Source organism: Rhopalosiphum padi, chromosome 3, assembly GCF_020882245.1.
Source record: "Rhopalosiphum padi isolate XX-2018 chromosome 3, ASM2088224v1, whole genome shotgun sequence".
NCBI lineage: Eukaryota > Metazoa > Arthropoda > Insecta > Hemiptera > Aphididae > Rhopalosiphum > Rhopalosiphum padi.
Window position 1 is genome coordinate 79,203,692 of NC_083599.1, and position 17,378 is coordinate 79,221,069.

Below are 17,378 nucleotides of genomic sequence, written 5' to 3' on the forward strand. Positions count from 1 at the left end.
TAGTTTTCAGGAAACAAAAAAAACTTCTCATTTCTTCAATAATTTTTTTTTTCAATTATTCTTCTTCAAAAATGTCACTTAATGAGTTACTTCACCATTGTGTAACAAAATATTTTGAAAATTTTATTCATTTTAGTACTTAAGTGACTTATTACTTTTTACACATCATGAAACTGACTTATATCTTTTTACACATGACTTATTACTTTTTACACATCATGATACTGACTTAACCTTTTAACTATCTAATGACTAATATTATTATTATTCTCTATACATTTCATAGTTGAATCATATTATTAGATTTATTACCTTTTAAGCATACTATTATCTTAATAAATATGGTTAGGTTAGGAATTAAAATGATTAAAATAGTTTACCATACTGTACCAAATTCAACAAATCTGATATCTGAATGTAACTACCTGGTATTTATTAAAAAAAAAAACAAAAACATAACAATATTTAGCTGTAAAATGTTACAAAGAATAACAAAATAATATAAAAACTTTTTTCAATTTAACTTCCTTCAATTAAAATTGGTGAATATTAAAAAATAAAATGTTATAATATAAAACTTAATATTAAACAAAATAATAATTATTATTATAGTTTAGTCTTCATCGCTTTCCTCCTGAATCAATGGATCTTGAATATTATTGGTACAACTAAGGTTTTTATAAAAATCATGGTATAAATCAGGAATATACTTCAGTAAGGAGAGTAAATCTTTTTTCTTTTCTTTAGAAATGTTATTAGGTTTTGAATAACATATAGGAACTATAAATTCTGTTAGATTTTTTATATGCTTTCCACGCTTTACCATATCTATGAAGCAAAACTCTTCATCTGGCTCAAGTGAATTTTTATACATCACTGTCATGTCTATGGTTTTTTCATATTTAAACCATTTTATATCTTTCCACTTTATATGGTGCCCATCTTTATTTATTTTTTTCATCTGTATACCAGTAGCAGCTGTTTTTAAAATACTTGCAAAATCAAATATTTCTTCAATTTTAAGTTCTATTACTTCAAAAGGTGATTTTTTCCCAGTTAAGCGTATAAGTTGTGCCCAGTCATGAGGGTGATAAATCGGTGCATCATAAACTTTTTTTTTTTTTTCAATTTGGGCATGGTCGGAATCACACTCCATTCGGGTGTGGCCAGGTACTAAAAATTTGTGTTCTAAGACTTCAAGAGAAGGTGATTTTTTCAAAACGTACAAGCACATGGCCAAAAATATACTGTTTTTGTTTTGGCCGGGACATGAATCACTATAGAGACAAACATGTGTGATTTGAGCAGGTAAATTCATTAAATAATTATAAACACAAGAAGCTATTTCATTTGCTCCTCTCTTTGCCATAGATTCATTCCATATATAACAGGTTGCTTGGTCAGTCTTCAAGTTATGTATAGTAAGGTTATACGTCCAAAGCTGACGCTTATAAAAAGCAATTGAATTTTGTAATGATGGTGTGGGTAAGCACTGCTGCAAGTCAAATGATAAAACTAATATTTTATTATCTTCTATCTGCATACTTGCTTTGTCTAATTTCTTTGTTGCATATGCCATTTCAGCCATTTTATGGTGTAGTTCCTGTTCCTTTAGTAATACTATTTTTTCAGGTCCATCAGTTTGCATTTGTATCTGCATTTTTAAAACATCACATTTATTACAGGTATCTTTTTTTGGTTCCTTGATTTTTATATTAGCTTCATGAAACATTTTCTCGTATAATTTCCTACTAACTGGATTAATAAGATTCTTTGAATACATTTCATAGCATTTATTTAAAGTAAAATGATAAGGCAAGTATAACTTGGACGATTCTTTTCTGCAGTAATGACTTTCATATGCAGGTAAAGACTTGAGACTTCTTTTTACTAATTTGATGTCTTCTGGTGTTTTTTTATTTGAAGGTGGATGACAACCTCTTTTGTCAGGAGTAGTTTTGTTTATACCAGTTGTAATTTTTTGTTGGCAAATTGTCCAAATAAACTTTCTCCAAATATTTTTAAAAAACATGCTTTACAGACTTTAATTAATTCATCATTAAATGGTATTTGATAATTATAAGTTATCGACCTTTTTTTTTGTTTTTCTGGAGTAGATCGTCTCTTTCTCTCAGTACTTTTTGGTTGAAAATTAATTAGTCCAGCTAAAAATGAAGCTCTTCTATTTCTGTCTTGCATTTGCCAATATTTGGTGAACAATCTTTGAATATGTTCTTGGCTAATTTTTTCTGCACATTTTAAACGACAATTACCCAATTGTACCATTTTTCTTTCAGGTATTTCTTTTTCACTTTCTGTGACATATGACTTCCCTGAATTACGCTTTAATTTTCTTTCAGCTCTAATTATTCTGGATTTAGATTTTGGTCTATTTTCAATGTTTTCAACATTAGCTTCAACTGTGTCAGGTTTTCTTGGTAATGTAGTAGTTTCTAGATTTTCAGTATTAAGATTATAATCGAAGTTCAAATCAGGTATATCATGGTTAGGTGGACTATAGGTAGGATCAAGATCTGAATCATCAACATTCTCATCATCATTCTATAGCAGAGTCAAAAAAAATAAATTGATATTAATTTTAATAATAAATATGAATATTGTATAATTTGTATTGGCGCACTAAAATAAAAATAAATTCAACCTAGTGTTATTTGTTAACAATTATGAAGAATGGATACCTCAGGGCTTAGACTTTAGTTTAAATAACATCAATGTTAATCTTTTCTTATTTATTTAAAAATTTATTATAGATTTCATAATAGTATTATCACGATATTACTAAAACTAATAATAAGTAGCTATAAATATATATATATTTTTTTTTTGAATTTTTATGGAAAATAAATTATTATTTGACTGAATTTTGAATGCCTAACACATAAACTTAATACTTCTACTGTAGATTATATTCATAGATTTTATCGTTATTCTTATTTGTTATACAATAACATGTTATTCACTCATGGCATTGTCAAAAGTATGTAGAACAACTATCTAATTATTGTAGGTTAACTAAAAATATTTTACCTCTGAACTGAATTGTACAATACTATGGTGTTGTACTAATACTGGTGAATGGACTTTTAGTATGTACGGTTCTTCCAATGGAGTAGATGTCGATTCCAACTGATATAACCATTTTTCACATTTTTCTATATCATTTTTTATCTTAAAAGATTCAAATTCTTCATGTTTTTTGAGATTGCCTTTTGACAATATCAAACTATAATCAACTACCTACCAAAAAAATATAAATAGGTACAATAACGGTGGTCTTTTTTTTTTGTCAAATCTACTCACTACATTTTTTTCGAGTTCACCTACAAAAGTTGAGGATACGTGTACTACCTTGTTGTCTTTCCATGCAACAGCTGAAATAGGGACATCTTCAACCACTGTGAAACACTCTTCAGAATATCCACGATCTTTTTTCATCAATAAACGATCATCTGTCAAACAGACGTTTGGAAAACGATTACGTCTAAATGTGCCAACTGTGTGAATGCCTTTTTTTTCTAGATATATCATAACTGGTAATGAGGTATAGTAATTATCGAAAAATAACTTATGGTGCACATTTTCCGGCACCATTCTAGTCATTCTCACAACAATGTTGCCTGTAGCTCCAAAATCTGGTTCATTGTGTATAATTCGTTCGTCTTCCTTATTTTCATTTCCCGTGTAAATTTCAAAGTTATAACCGTAGCCAGAAACACCACATAAAACAAATAATTTATACCCCCATTTATGAGGCTTCAGAGGGAGATACTGTTTGAGATATGATACAGCTTTAGTTGGACACAATTGCTCATCTAATGATAAGTTTTCTTCGATAGGTACAGAGCTAAACTTTTTATTAAGTGTGTCAATAAGTGGCCGAACTTTAAAAACCCTGTCACGATTTGGATTATCTCTAGGTAAATCTAAAGTGTTGTCGTTAAAATGCATATACCGCCTAATATTTTCAAACACATTTACACTCATGCAATTTCTTATTATTTTATTATGAGTATTTTCTGACCAATATGACCTCGTATTTGGTAGATGGACGATTGACATCATTGTAATTATGCCCAAAAAATGTCGTACGTCGTTTATCGTTATTTTATTTAGTTTTTCGGGATTTTGTTGAGTACTATAAAGTGTAGACTGTTCGGCAATATGTGCTAATAACTCGTTATCAAAAAAATAAGAATAAAATTCTTTAGGTGATTTCATTTCTTTTATTTCGTCAGGCATTGGCTTTTCCCCAAAAAATTTTATAAACTCGGGATTCTGTGAAAAATTTCCTTTTCTCCAAATCGGGTCCACCTTTTTTATTTTTGGTATATTTTTTGTTTTAGGATTATTAGAAGCAATTAGTTTTCTTGTGGATCTACGGTTTCTACTTATAGGTATTTGTGAAACAAATGACGAAGATGGTGAAACAGATTCTGTTGGCAAAGATTGTACATCTGATGGAATTTGAATGACAATAGGGGATTGTGACGTTTTTTCTTCAGAAAAATACACGGGATAATTCAGTATATTATCAGCATCGTCTAAAGTTTCATTTAAAATGCGGTCGTCATTTTCAAATAATTCCTAATTATAAAATAAAAAATCCTAAATATAATAAAATACTAATACCTCATAAAAATAATAATAAGTAACTTACGGGAAATTCAAAATTTTCGTCATCACTTAGACCAATATCAGCAAACTCATCGTCGCTTTCAATAGGTATACTTAAAATTCGTTGAATTTCTGATTCATTATTCACTAAATTATCACACATTTTGATTTTTTAAATAATAAATAATTCGAAAAAATACTTTCATAAAAATATAAAAATCGACGGAGTCGGGAGTAGTAATAACACTAATAACTATGGTACCTATATTGCATGGAAGTGCACCAATGCATTAGAACAAAATACGTAATTTTACAGTATTCAATATAAAATTATTATCTTGGTATTTGTATAATCATAAATAATAATAGATATGAAGTATGATGATATTTTTTTGGATTTCCCATCGATTTTATTTTCGTCACAACACACATTACAACATTGACAGATAACGGATATTTCATAACGTTACTCGGTGGATTTTATTTTAGGTATATGGAATACGTAATACACTCTAGCGGTGAAATTCAATTTTAAACTTCTTTATCATATTATAGATTTTATTTATCAATATAATTATTATCAATAAAAATCATATTACGCTTACTATAACCATTGAAACAACGCAGTGCACCAGTGCCCTTGCATGCAGTGAAGGGTTAAATTATTTAATTAAAGATAGTAATGGAGTTATTATGTTAAAAAAACCACATTTATTATACTCAATGCCAAGTTTTGATGTACTGCTGTGGTTTGCAATACTGTGATCTTTTTATTTATTCAAGCAAGTATAAATGTATTTTAATTAATATAAACAGAGATGATATTTTTTTAAAGAATTGTATTTATAAAATGAATAATTTTTATTTTAAACATTACTTAAAACAATTAACAATTCATTTTGGATTATAAGGTTTTATATATTAGTACAATAAAAAAGTAACTTTTCAATATACATGTATATACCATATATTATATTGTAATTTTTGTTATTGTTTTAATATCATTAAAATTCTTTAAATGTATAATTATGTTTAAATTTAAAGGTTTATATTGATATATTATTTATATACACATGATAAATGATTTAAGTTTTAAATTTGAATTGTTTAAATACAAATAAGACATTTGATTTAAATATTAAAATGAGTACAAAATCATATTTTTCATTTAATTAAAGGAGGCTGTACATTTGTCATTACACAACACACAAATATTATATTATCAATACATTCCCAAAGTTCAATAGGAATTTTCTGAAGTATATTTTAAATCTTTATTCTCTGAATAGATCTTTTAACATGTATTCGAACACTAGCAATATTATAGGTTCTTATAATTTCGTCTTCAGTAAAAACTCCATTGTGCATAAAGGGGGGCATAACTAAAATCGAGTTTTTTTCATTTACACTTGTTTTTATCCCAGGAAACCCCTTGTCAGCCATGACTTGATCCCCAGGTTCTAATAAGTTTAACAAACCACTATCATTAGTAATAAAGCTATCACTAGCTCTACCACCATATGCTTTTGAAACAAAAGTTATCATACCACATGGAGCTATTCCAACTAAAAATTTACAAGTAAAAGCAGATTTATAATGAGAGTACATAAATGCTCTTTGATCAACATGTGGTGGTTGTTCAGTTTTGATTTCTGTACAGTCAATAATAACCCTACAGTTAGGATAATATTGTTTAAAAGATTGTGGTAAAGTGGAAACAATAGATTTCTTACTAAAACAAAAAATTTTTTTGTAGCAACTGCTAGCATTTTTAAAACATTTTTAAAAATTCTTGAATATGTGGACCGGTGTAGATTAAAAAATATTGAAATTGATGTAAAACTAATTCCTAGTTTTAACTTCACTAATGATAACAAAAGTCTATCTTCTTTAATTTTTTTAGAATAATTTTGATCATCAATGTATGTAAGAAAAACATTAAAAGTTTCAAAGTTAACACCACATAAAGATATTAAATGATTTTCATTTTTTATAGATTTAAAACCACTAAAATATTCTAAGATATCATAGTTTACACTACCTTCACATTTATCAACCATTTTAGGTTTGAAATAAATTGAATCTAAGCCGAAAATATTTGTGTGCTAACATTATTATTGGAAAAGAAACAGGAAAATTCAAAACTGTTACTTATTAAATTCAAAGAAGTTTGAGTAGATTTATCCTCAGTGTATTTTACAACATCAGGACAGTCAAGCTCATTTGATTCAGTTAAATTATTAAGAATTATTAAATTTGTAGGTATGATTGTATTACAAAAATTCTAAGTCAATTGATGAAATAATTTATATCAATAAAACAGTATGTCTTAAAACAAGAGAGGCTGAACGTTTGAAAAACAGAAAATTAATGGAAAGATTAGTTGATGTAACTATTTGTCTTGCCAAAGGTGGGCGGCCATTCCGTGGTCATGATGAAAGTATTAATAGTCATCAAAAAGGTTTATTCAAAGAGTTTATCCAAGTATTAAGTAAATATGATGTTGTTTTAAAAGATCACATTGATTTTGGACCAAAAAACGCTCAATACACTAGTAACAGGATTCAAAACGATATTATTTTTTCAATTCATAATGTTCTTAATGTACTACGAAGTCTAGTTTTTATACATTTTAGAAAAGAAAAAGACCTTTCACAAGCTACCTGAAAAATAAATAAAACATATTAAATAAACAAAACATAAAATGAAAAACATTAAAATGTAAAATTTTCATAATTTTTTATGGAAGTTTTCAAAGCATGGATCCAAACATAAACCCGGTTGTGAATCACATTTATTACAATAATAAATAGTTTCTTCTCTTTTTCCTGTGGAAGCACACAATCGGCACCTTTTGCGAATGTATCTATTTTTATGATTTTTTTCAACTTTACATGGAAAATGACGTTCGGATATCTGAGGACGAATTAGTGGTACCGGGTCAGATTTATAAGAAAGTAAAGCTTTTATAACTGATAACCGGTAGTCATATAAGTTTACTTTTTTTATATTTGTGCAATAAAGTATATGTGAATTTAATAAACTTATTTGTAAAAAATGAATCGCAATTTTTTTATACCAACGTAAAGTTTTACGTTCGGCTGGATAATAAGACATCATTTGATCTTGGCGATCGATACCTGACATATATTTATTATACTCCGCTATTGCCAAGGGTTTGATTTTTTTTTGACCATGTCGATTAGTTGTTTCAACCATTTCATTTTTAAATTTTGAACTTATGCTAAGTACGTCACGCCTATCTTTCCATTTGACAACACATATTCCATCCTTAGTATACTTGCCAACTGATTCTCCAGGTTTGAGCTTTCTGGTAACAACTTCTTTTGGATTATCTCTTCTATTAGTACGTAGAGTTCCGGTACAATATGTTTTTCTTTTCAATAATTTATGGGCTAGTTGAACGCTGTTGTAATAGTTATCCATAAATAACGAATAGCCTTTGTCAAGATAATTGTCCATTAGTTTTTCCACGACTTATTCGGTATGACTAACTCCGGGCAATACACCAGTACCTTGGCCAGAATAAATCATAATTTGTTGTACAAGTCCTTGGTGTTCAGTTAACATGTACAACTTAACGCCATATTTATGGCGTTTATTTTTTATGTATTGCCGAAATACTAGACGGCCGCGCCAAAGTACCATCGATTCGTCTAACGACAAATTTTCAGAAGGGTGATATATTTCTTGCATTCGTTTATTGAAAAAATCCAAAACTTTTTCAACTTTATATATGCGACTAGGTACCTCTTCATCAGTTTCGGGATTTTTACAAAAATGTAAAGCGCGCATAATCAACATGTACCTATTTCGACTCATTTTTTCTCGAAAACAGTTCAAATTAAATAGTTCATCGGTTTTCCAATAGTCTGACATTTTAGGCAATTTTATTGTGCCTGTGTGTAAAAGCAAGCCAAAAAAAACTTTCAGTTCGTTTACATTTGTGTCTACCCATTTTGTTATACGGGATTTATCGCTGGATCTATTCATGTATAAATCTGTTGCATAGTTGTTTGTTTCTCTAACAACGAATTCGAAAAAATCATTGGTCAGTAATAAATTAAAAAAATCAATTGGTTGGTCTCCATCAGGTCTTATTTTTAACCCAACATTTTCATGAAAATCAATAGTGTCCAAATTAGGCGAATGGTCCAACCAATTATAATTTGGAGCCGAAACACGTGTTGTTGGTTGTTTTATTATCCTATGCCGAGTTGTGGGTGGAGATATTAGTGGCGGTGATAATGTACCAGTTTCACTATTTTCCTCATCTAAACGTAACGGACTTACCTCATCAATAATAGGATCATCTGTATCAGTCACATTATTGTCATCAATTTCACCAAAAATCATTTCACCCACAGCATTGTCTGCAGGTTCTTCAAAATCGACATCATCATCGGCAGAGTCACCTTCACCCAAATCTGTGTCAGAACTAAGATCGAAGTCCTCATCACTGGACAAAGGGTTTTCAATTAAATTAAAAATTTCCTGATCGGTCAGTCGTTTTTTTTTTATTGGAGGTGATTTTGATGTACCCGGATTATTGTCCATTTTGTATGAAAAAAAGGGAAGAATTTATCAACTAATTATCTCAAAAAACTTATCAAAGAAATCGAGTAATAAAATGTCGTTTACGTCATGAAAATAATTGTATTTATTTCTACGAAACCAATAAACAAATTACTAGCACTCTGTTCAAACTTTCTTGGAATATTGATGTGTTTTACAAATAATCTGTATTACCAAATCATAATAATTTTGTCGTAGACAAATGGGAATCAAATTAAATATATAATAAACGGTATGTAAAAATATGAATGTAGGGTGTACCATAGTATGCGAAAATAAATATACATTTATTGTTATTATACATCCGAGCAAGATACACCCTGTAGATTATAAAAATAAACTAATACTATTTCGTCAGAATAATATAGTAACAACGAAAATAATATGATATTAAAATATTATCGGAAATAGCACAGCCGCGTAATCGGCATCGCCGTCGCCGTCGTCGTCATTCGGGAAAAATTAATTAAAACTCGCTAAAAATAGCTACGCAAAATCCAAATATACCATTGAAATCACGACATCTTGATGAATAACCACATAAAAATATTGAAACAGTGCGTCTATAACCGATCAAATAATACACCCATAAAGATATACATAACATTTGTCGACTACGCGTCGACAGCGGTCCCTGAGACCGTGTGACAGTTGTCGACTACGTGTCGACCGTGGCATTGAACGTGTTAATGAAGTTACACTATTTAAATGAGTGTTTGAAGTTTGGTGTGCTTTAAATTTAGTTGTAGCTAATTTCCAATTATTAAATCCGACTTTTGAATACGCAGAATCTGTATAGCCAGCTATAATTCCTGAAGAATTTGTGAACATCCGACAGGGAAAACAAAAAGCTCTGTCTAATTTCACACTGTATTCAAGCCAATTGAATAATTCATACCAAGATTTATTAAAGCACCGAAATCTATCTCCAAACTTTGTTCGTGGATACAATTTAAGTTTGGGTTGAAATGGGCCTCGAACAACCCTATCTTTACGTTCTAACTGGAATACCGGCAATAAATTAGCAGGATCATCAGGATCTAAATTTTTTAGAATTCATGCATAAGATAAACTATTTAAATTTAGTACATTATACTTACTTGATTTGATAATTTAGTTTTTAAAATTTTAAAACTTGTTTTCTTAATAAATTTATTACAAAAATAACAACATTTAAATAACATGAAGTATTAACAAACATAAATACACAACATTGATCAACACAAATATTATCAGTTAGGTATAACTAATGTAACTAATTAGCAATAAAGTTTATTGGTTAATGGTTACTACAAAAGTAAAAAATTACAATATTTATATACCTAATATACATAAAAACAAGTTAACAACAAATATCAACAACCAATACAAAACATTGACCCAACATTATAGTACCATATGTATGCTTTTACACTTAGTAACCCTGGATCAGTATGCCACCAAACACTGAACACAAATAGTAAACCCAACAAAGAACATAGACAAAATAACAAATTAATATTATTATATATTATTTCTACCTACCATTAAGATATACACATGTTATAAATTAAATGTTTAACTAGATACATTGCATCTATAAACACAGTCTAGAATTGAACACAAACAGCCAACATAAACAAACATTAATACATTATTAAAACAATTTTATATAAATACCTAACACCTCATGTACAATATTTGACTCAGTAACTTTTTCAAATTCTTCAACTGTATGACTACACTGTGCTAATGGTACTGGATCATCTGGATCATTGTCACCTAAATTAATAAAATGAATATTGTTAATTCATAAGTTAAATAATATGTATAGTCTATGGATAGTGGATTATATTATATTAAAGTACTAATATAAACTTAACAGAATTTTTTTTTGTTCTTTTTGGCATAAAAAAGTCATGCAAAGTTTTCAATCTTTTATTTTTGGCTGCCATTCTGATTATTGATATTTATTATTTAATAATATTTATATTATATAATATACTATATTTGTATTAAACAATAAACTTATTTAAATTCAAATGAAAATTAAAAATTACGCTGCGATGCTGTTATCAAAAATTTGGCACAATTATATACGCAGCTGCTGCTGCAGCAGGCTTATTAACAAAACAAAGTACAAACCGACAACCGTTTACAAAACAAACCGGCATTCTTCACAAAAACCACGGTCCATGATTGTAAATTTTATCTATGAGTTACAATCGTGGTCGTGACGAAAACATAGATAGGTAATAAAGAATTATTACCACGGACTAAGAAAGTCTATATATAGACTATTATTCTAAGACCGTGTTCCATGATTATTAGTTATTACGTAACCTATGGGGGGACGGGGTGGCCGAGCGGTCTAATTCGTCGGCTGCGGAGCAGCTGGACCCGGTTCGATCCTCGGCCACTGGGCGGCATTTTTCTTCGGGTAAGTCACGGTGTCCGGAGAACAAGTGCTGCCATCCCCCCACCCCGGGGCATGGCAGAAACCTACGGGTGCCCCATTAAAAATTCTGCCAATCAGGCGCCGGGCTTACTCCCGAACTACATACGCCATACGAAAAAAAAAAAAAACGTAACCTATAATATGGACGAAAACTTTATTGACATTGATAACATTTCTTATCGATCAATTACTAATATTACTGTTACTGTTTCAGCCACGGATAGGATATAGATACAATACATATTATAAGTATAATCTATATCTATATTCGTGGTTTCACCATTATAATCCAAGAGGCCAAGAACGTCGCTGGGGAGGCCAGTGCCCACCCTGCCTCCCCCGTAGACACGCCTATGATCCCCTCATAAACAGTATGAAAATGGCGAGTTGTGTGACAATGACAAAAATTACACATCAGAATTTGAAACTCCTCATAAACAATATGAAAATGACGAGTTGTGTAATAGTGACCAATGGGCAAAATTAGAGGGTAGACGTATTGTTGACCTTAAGCATATTTTTCAATCTTTACAGTCTATACAACACTTGGGATTTGATTGTTCATTTAGAGATTTAGAGTTTGTAAAGGAAAATAGAAAGGGATATTATAGTACATTTCATTTCAATTGTAAAGTGTGTGGTATTACAAATATACCATATATGGTATATAATATGGTATAATATACCATAAAGTGTGTGGTATTACAATAAACCAGGTATGGTAGCTCGGGGTACTTACAACGATGTGTGTAAGTTTCAAAACGATCGGTTAAAGGGTTGATTTTATACGATTTTCTAAAGGGCGTTTAGCTAAGCGATCAGCATACGCGTGCTGTATTACTATAAACTACGTATAATCGTGTTTTAAAAAATTCCAAAAATCGTATAAAATCAACCCTTTCACCGATCGTTTAGAAACTTACACATATCGTAGCAAGTATCCCGGGCTATCATACCTGCGATTTTGGTGAACCTACTACAAATATCACGGAGACGGCGATCTTATTGTGCATTGTTGGTACCGCGAGATTCTCCCGGCAACAGCTAAACGCCCTTTAGAAAATCGTATAAAATCAACCCTTTGACCGATCGTTTTGAAACTTTCACAGATCGTAGCAAGTACCCCGACCTACCATACCTGCAATTTTGGTGAACCACTGGTTTTGTGAAATAGCCGAACTATATCACCGTAACAATTTCTGACTGCGTTTGCGTCATACAAATCCACAACCGACGCATAACATGTTTATTATAATCGTGGCAAATGCGCAATAATCAGTACTCAGAATTATCATGTTTGCAAGCTTGCCAACTTTTGTAATTACAATAAAAGTACAATAGTAGGTATTTTATGTCTGTTTTATTCAACTGGATGGAAAGTGTACAAATTATTTTATACTTATATTATGTTTCTAGTGACTTAATTTTAGAAGCTAATTGATGAACACAAAACAAATATTTGAGTCATTATATATGTAACTTAAAATAGATAAGAAAAACAACAAAACAACATTATTAAAGATTTTATAAAAGTTATACACTTCATTATAACATAATTAATTAAAATAAATAAAATATAAATGAAAAGGATGAAATACTTACAATCAACAAATCGTGGTGTGGTCGGGTTATTAGGGGGTTGTGGAGCTTTATTAACTGTCGCTGCAACACAACTACCCCTAGCAATCTCGACAATTAATTCTGCTCGTTGGCTAGTAGAACACATTTTTGAAACTGCAAAACAATAAAACAAATAAAATTATCGAATACAAAACCAAATTGGAGGGAAAATATTTTTGCAGCGCAATCTACAGTGACTATCGATCGTATACAAATTAATTAATAATTGACTACTTGTGCGATCGAAATGAGACTTGCACCATTAGATTACTATTAATATAATAGTCTATTATCCATGTTAATTTGTGGTCTAATGATGTATACAAAAACACTACAGAACGATAGTAAATGCACTCAGGAATGCACTCGTATCACTTACAAAGCTCCAAGTCCAAAGCCTGATTTTATACGATTTTTTGAACTGGTGAACTCCTGATTTACCTCCAGATTGCAATGCAATGACGATTTTCTAAATGGCGTTTAGCTGTTGCCGGTTGAATACAGCGGCAGACCAACAACATCCTGCTGTACCACAGCATCCAGCATCCTGATGTACCACATCATCCAGCATCCTCCTGCACCACAACATCCAGCATCCTGCTGTAGTGCATTTACTATCGGCCTGTAGTGTTTTTGAAAACGGCAAGTCCATATAACGGCCATCCGGCAAGTAAGTATAACATTTACCGCCGGGTTGCATTGCAATCTTGCGGTAAATCTGTGTTCTCCTGTTCTAAAAATCGTATAAAATCAGGCTTTGGACTTAGAGCTCTGAGAGTGGTATGAGTGCATTCCTGAGTGCATTTACTATCGTTCTGTAGTGTTTTTGTATACATCCAGTCCGAATGAAGGCCGTCCGGCATGTAAGTATGTAATTTACCGCCGGGATGCATTGCAATCTTGCGGTAAATCAGGAGTTCTCCTGTTCTAAAAATCGTATAAAATCAACCCTTCGACCGATCGTCCTGAAACATTCACACATCGTAGCAAGTACCCCGGGCTACTGTCCCTGCAAGTTTGGTGAGTCTGCCTCAAATATCACGGAGACGGTCATCTCATTTGACATTGTTGGTCTGCCGCGGGACTCACCCGGCAAATAACAATCTCCTTTCCAAAAATCGTATAAAATCAACCCTTCGACCGATCGTCCTGAAACTTACACACATCGTAGTAAGTACCCCGAGCTACCATTCCTGTGATTTTGGTGAACATATGGTCCGCAAAGTTAAGAAATAACGTATTCGCAGCTATATGTAAGCAGCCGGACGTTTTTCAAAAATCTATGAAATCCCAATTTCTTTAATATTGCACTTATCGATCTGATTTTTTTTTTTTATTGTTCATAATGGTATTCTCATTGATATATTACTGTTGGAAAACTTCCATCAATCCTAAAACCGAATTAATGAGGTGAATTTTTCGAACATAAAAAACCGGTAGATTTTACATATAAACCGTAATTTTCGCTACATTTTTTGAACATAACGCTCTAAAAACTTAAATATTTTTTCCAAGTCTATGAGGTTATTTTTTCCTGATAGAACGAATTATTACAAAAATTATTATGTGCAATGTGCTTTTGTACTTAAAATATTTTGGAAGTAATTATTTTTTGAACTTAAAGAAAACGTTGATTGTACTAATAAACGGTAATTTTACCATCTACTTTTTGAACATAACGCTCTAAAAACTTAAATATTTTTCCCAAGTCTATGAGGTTAATTTTTCCTGATAGAACGAATTATTTTCTACGACTAACGAGAGCTGAGGAAATGGGAAATACGAAAACATTTTTGTACGGTCGAATTCCGATTACCTGAATGGCTTCTTAAATACCAGTATTAATTAAATTCCGGTGAGGGACGCAGCTCTGGCGTGGTGGCGTGTGCACCGTCGCTGCGTCAGTCGAAAAGTTGTAACCGATGATCTTTACTCGTGACGTGTCGAATGGTTACGAGGGCAATATGATTTTTTGCAATTTTTTTTTTTTTTATATAACCCACAGATTAGATAATAAATAGAAGCCTAATTTTCCTTTATTTTTCACCTAAACTTTATGAAGTTGTATTTTTCTGATAGACTAGGTTGTGTAGAATTGATGTAAAGAAATACCAGTACAATTTGAAATAAAATAAATGTTCAAATGTTTAAATAATTAATATAATATATAAACTATGAAATTAAATATCTTTTCCCACAAAAAAATCGATTTTAAAATGTTTAATAATAATTAGTTCAAGTGCCACGATACGTAATATTATTATATTTGATTATATTTTGAGCAAAATTACATATGTTTAAAAATAACATTTATTGAAAATATGCATTTTGATTTAATAACTGGAGTTCATAGAATAGTAAATGAGTGTCATTTAATGAGTCTAGACAGTAGACGGTGTCTTTATCTTAATTAAATTCAGGAAATTATATAATTACTTCGTTAATAAAATTTTCGGGTGGGTTTGAAAGGAAACAGCATAATTTGTTCATTCATCATTTAACATCCAATGTGTAAATTTCTAAAATTGTAAATCAGAAAATGGATAATAATGAAGTTTTGAAAAAATTCGAAAACATGTCTTTGGCAGATGAAGTTTTACAAACAGAGGTCGTCATCGTCATGGATAGACCTTTATTATTTGTAACCATACATTTCATAAAGGTTATCCATGACGTGACGGCCACTATTATAGGTATGTAACCATACCATAATAATTTGTTATCTCAGTCTTACAAACTCATTTATATATATTAATATTATATATATATATATATATATTTATTTTAATTCTAGAAAAAACCAGCAGTCATATTTCAGTCAGGCTGAAAGGGCAGAAAAAGAACGTAAAAGAAGTTATTTTCAATTTATTACAGAAGAAAAATGTAGAATCAAGAAAACAAAAATATTGTTCCAAAGTAATTAAATAAAATATAGTATTATTCAATATTATAATGTTGTTTGTTTTTTTAGTTTTTAGTCTATTTTATAAAATTTTTTAAAAAATTGAAAAAAATTGAAAATTTCAAGTGCAAATACAATCCCGATTAAGGTGGCGGGGGGGGGGGGCAATGAGAACGCCGTCTCCGTGATATTTGTAGTAGGCTAACCAAAATCACAGGTATGGTAGCTCGGGGTACTTACTACGATGTGTGTAAGTTTCAAAACGATCGGTCAAAGGGTTGATTTTATATGATTTTCTAAAGGGCGTTTAGTTATTGCCGGGTGAATACAGCGGTAGACCACCGATGCACAATGAGAACGCCATCTCCGAGATATTTGTAGTAGGCTAACCAAAATCACAGGCATGGTAGCTCGGAGTACTTACTACGATGTGTGTAAGTTTCAAAACGATCGGTCAAAGGGTTGATTTTATACGATTTTCCAAAGGGCGTTTAGCTGTTGCCGGGAGAGTCTCGCAGTAGACCAACAATGCACAATGAGAACGCCGTCTCCGTGATATTTGTAGTAGGTTCACCAAAATCGCAGGTATGATAGCCCAGGATACTTGCTACGATATGTGTAAGTTTCAAAACGATCGGTGAAAGGGTTGATTTTATATGATTTTCTAAAGGGCGTTTAGTTGTTGCCGGGTGAATACAGCGGTAGACCAACAATGCACAATGATTAAGATTAAGATTATTAAAAGTAGACCACTGGCGTGTCAAAGGAGGAAAATTAAGGATTATGAAGAAAGGCTGCAGCAATATTTTAACACACGGTGTGACTGAAGGCGATATACGCTCATTTTAATCATCAATATAATATCAAAAATTTTATAATTTTATGTATATTATATCCCATCCCTGGAAAGGGAAGCGTGTCGGCTACCTTGTGAATACGTTTTTAGGGAAAACATTTGAACTGGTTAGCGATGAGAAGCTGATTACCGCAGCAAGTCCGATGTACTGGCATCATGCGGCAACTGTATGATATATCGTAAGTTTGGAAACTTTGTGAAACACTTGGGATTTTTTCAATACAAATACCATATAGCTTAGATCCTCCCCCCCGATACAACCATACCATTTGCAGAGCTCTAAGTACAAAACTCGAGTTACTACGACTGTTTAAAGGCGAGTAGTTACGATA

The 17,378-nt window shown here is 31.1% G+C and overlaps 2 protein-coding genes across 2 annotated transcripts; both read right to left on the minus strand.

Annotated features, from left to right (window-relative positions):
- Positions 1–7,287: 7,287 nt before the first annotated feature.
- Positions 7,288–8,118, minus strand: LOC132925958 (piggyBac transposable element-derived protein 4-like). Its single transcript, XM_060990312.1, has 3 exons — positions 7,719–8,118; positions 7,413–7,607; positions 7,288–7,298 (listed from the first exon to the last, which is right to left on the minus strand). Exons 1-3 carry the CDS (start codon positions 8,116–8,118, stop codon positions 7,288–7,290), a joined length of 606 nt encoding a protein of 201 aa, XP_060846295.1.
- Positions 8,119–8,133: 15 nt separating this feature from the next.
- On the minus strand, positions 8,134–9,213 carry LOC132925959 (piggyBac transposable element-derived protein 4-like). Its single transcript, XM_060990313.1, has one exon. The coding sequence runs from the start codon at positions 9,211–9,213 to the stop codon at positions 8,134–8,136; it is 1,080 nt and encodes a 359-aa protein (XP_060846296.1).
- Positions 9,214–17,378: the final 8,165 nt, after the last annotated feature.

Coding starts and splice junctions, on each gene's coding strand:
- LOC132925958 (XM_060990312.1), bottom strand. CDS start 8,118: ATGGACAATTATCTTGACAAAGGCTATTCGTTATTTATGGATAACTAT. Junction 7,608..7,718: donor AGCCGAACGTAAAACTTTAC/GTTGGTATAAAA, acceptor ACCGGTTATCAG/TTATAAAAGCTTTACTTTCT.
- LOC132925959 (XM_060990313.1), bottom strand. CDS start 9,213: ATGGACAATAATCCGGGTACATCAAAATCACCTCCAATAAAAAAAAAA.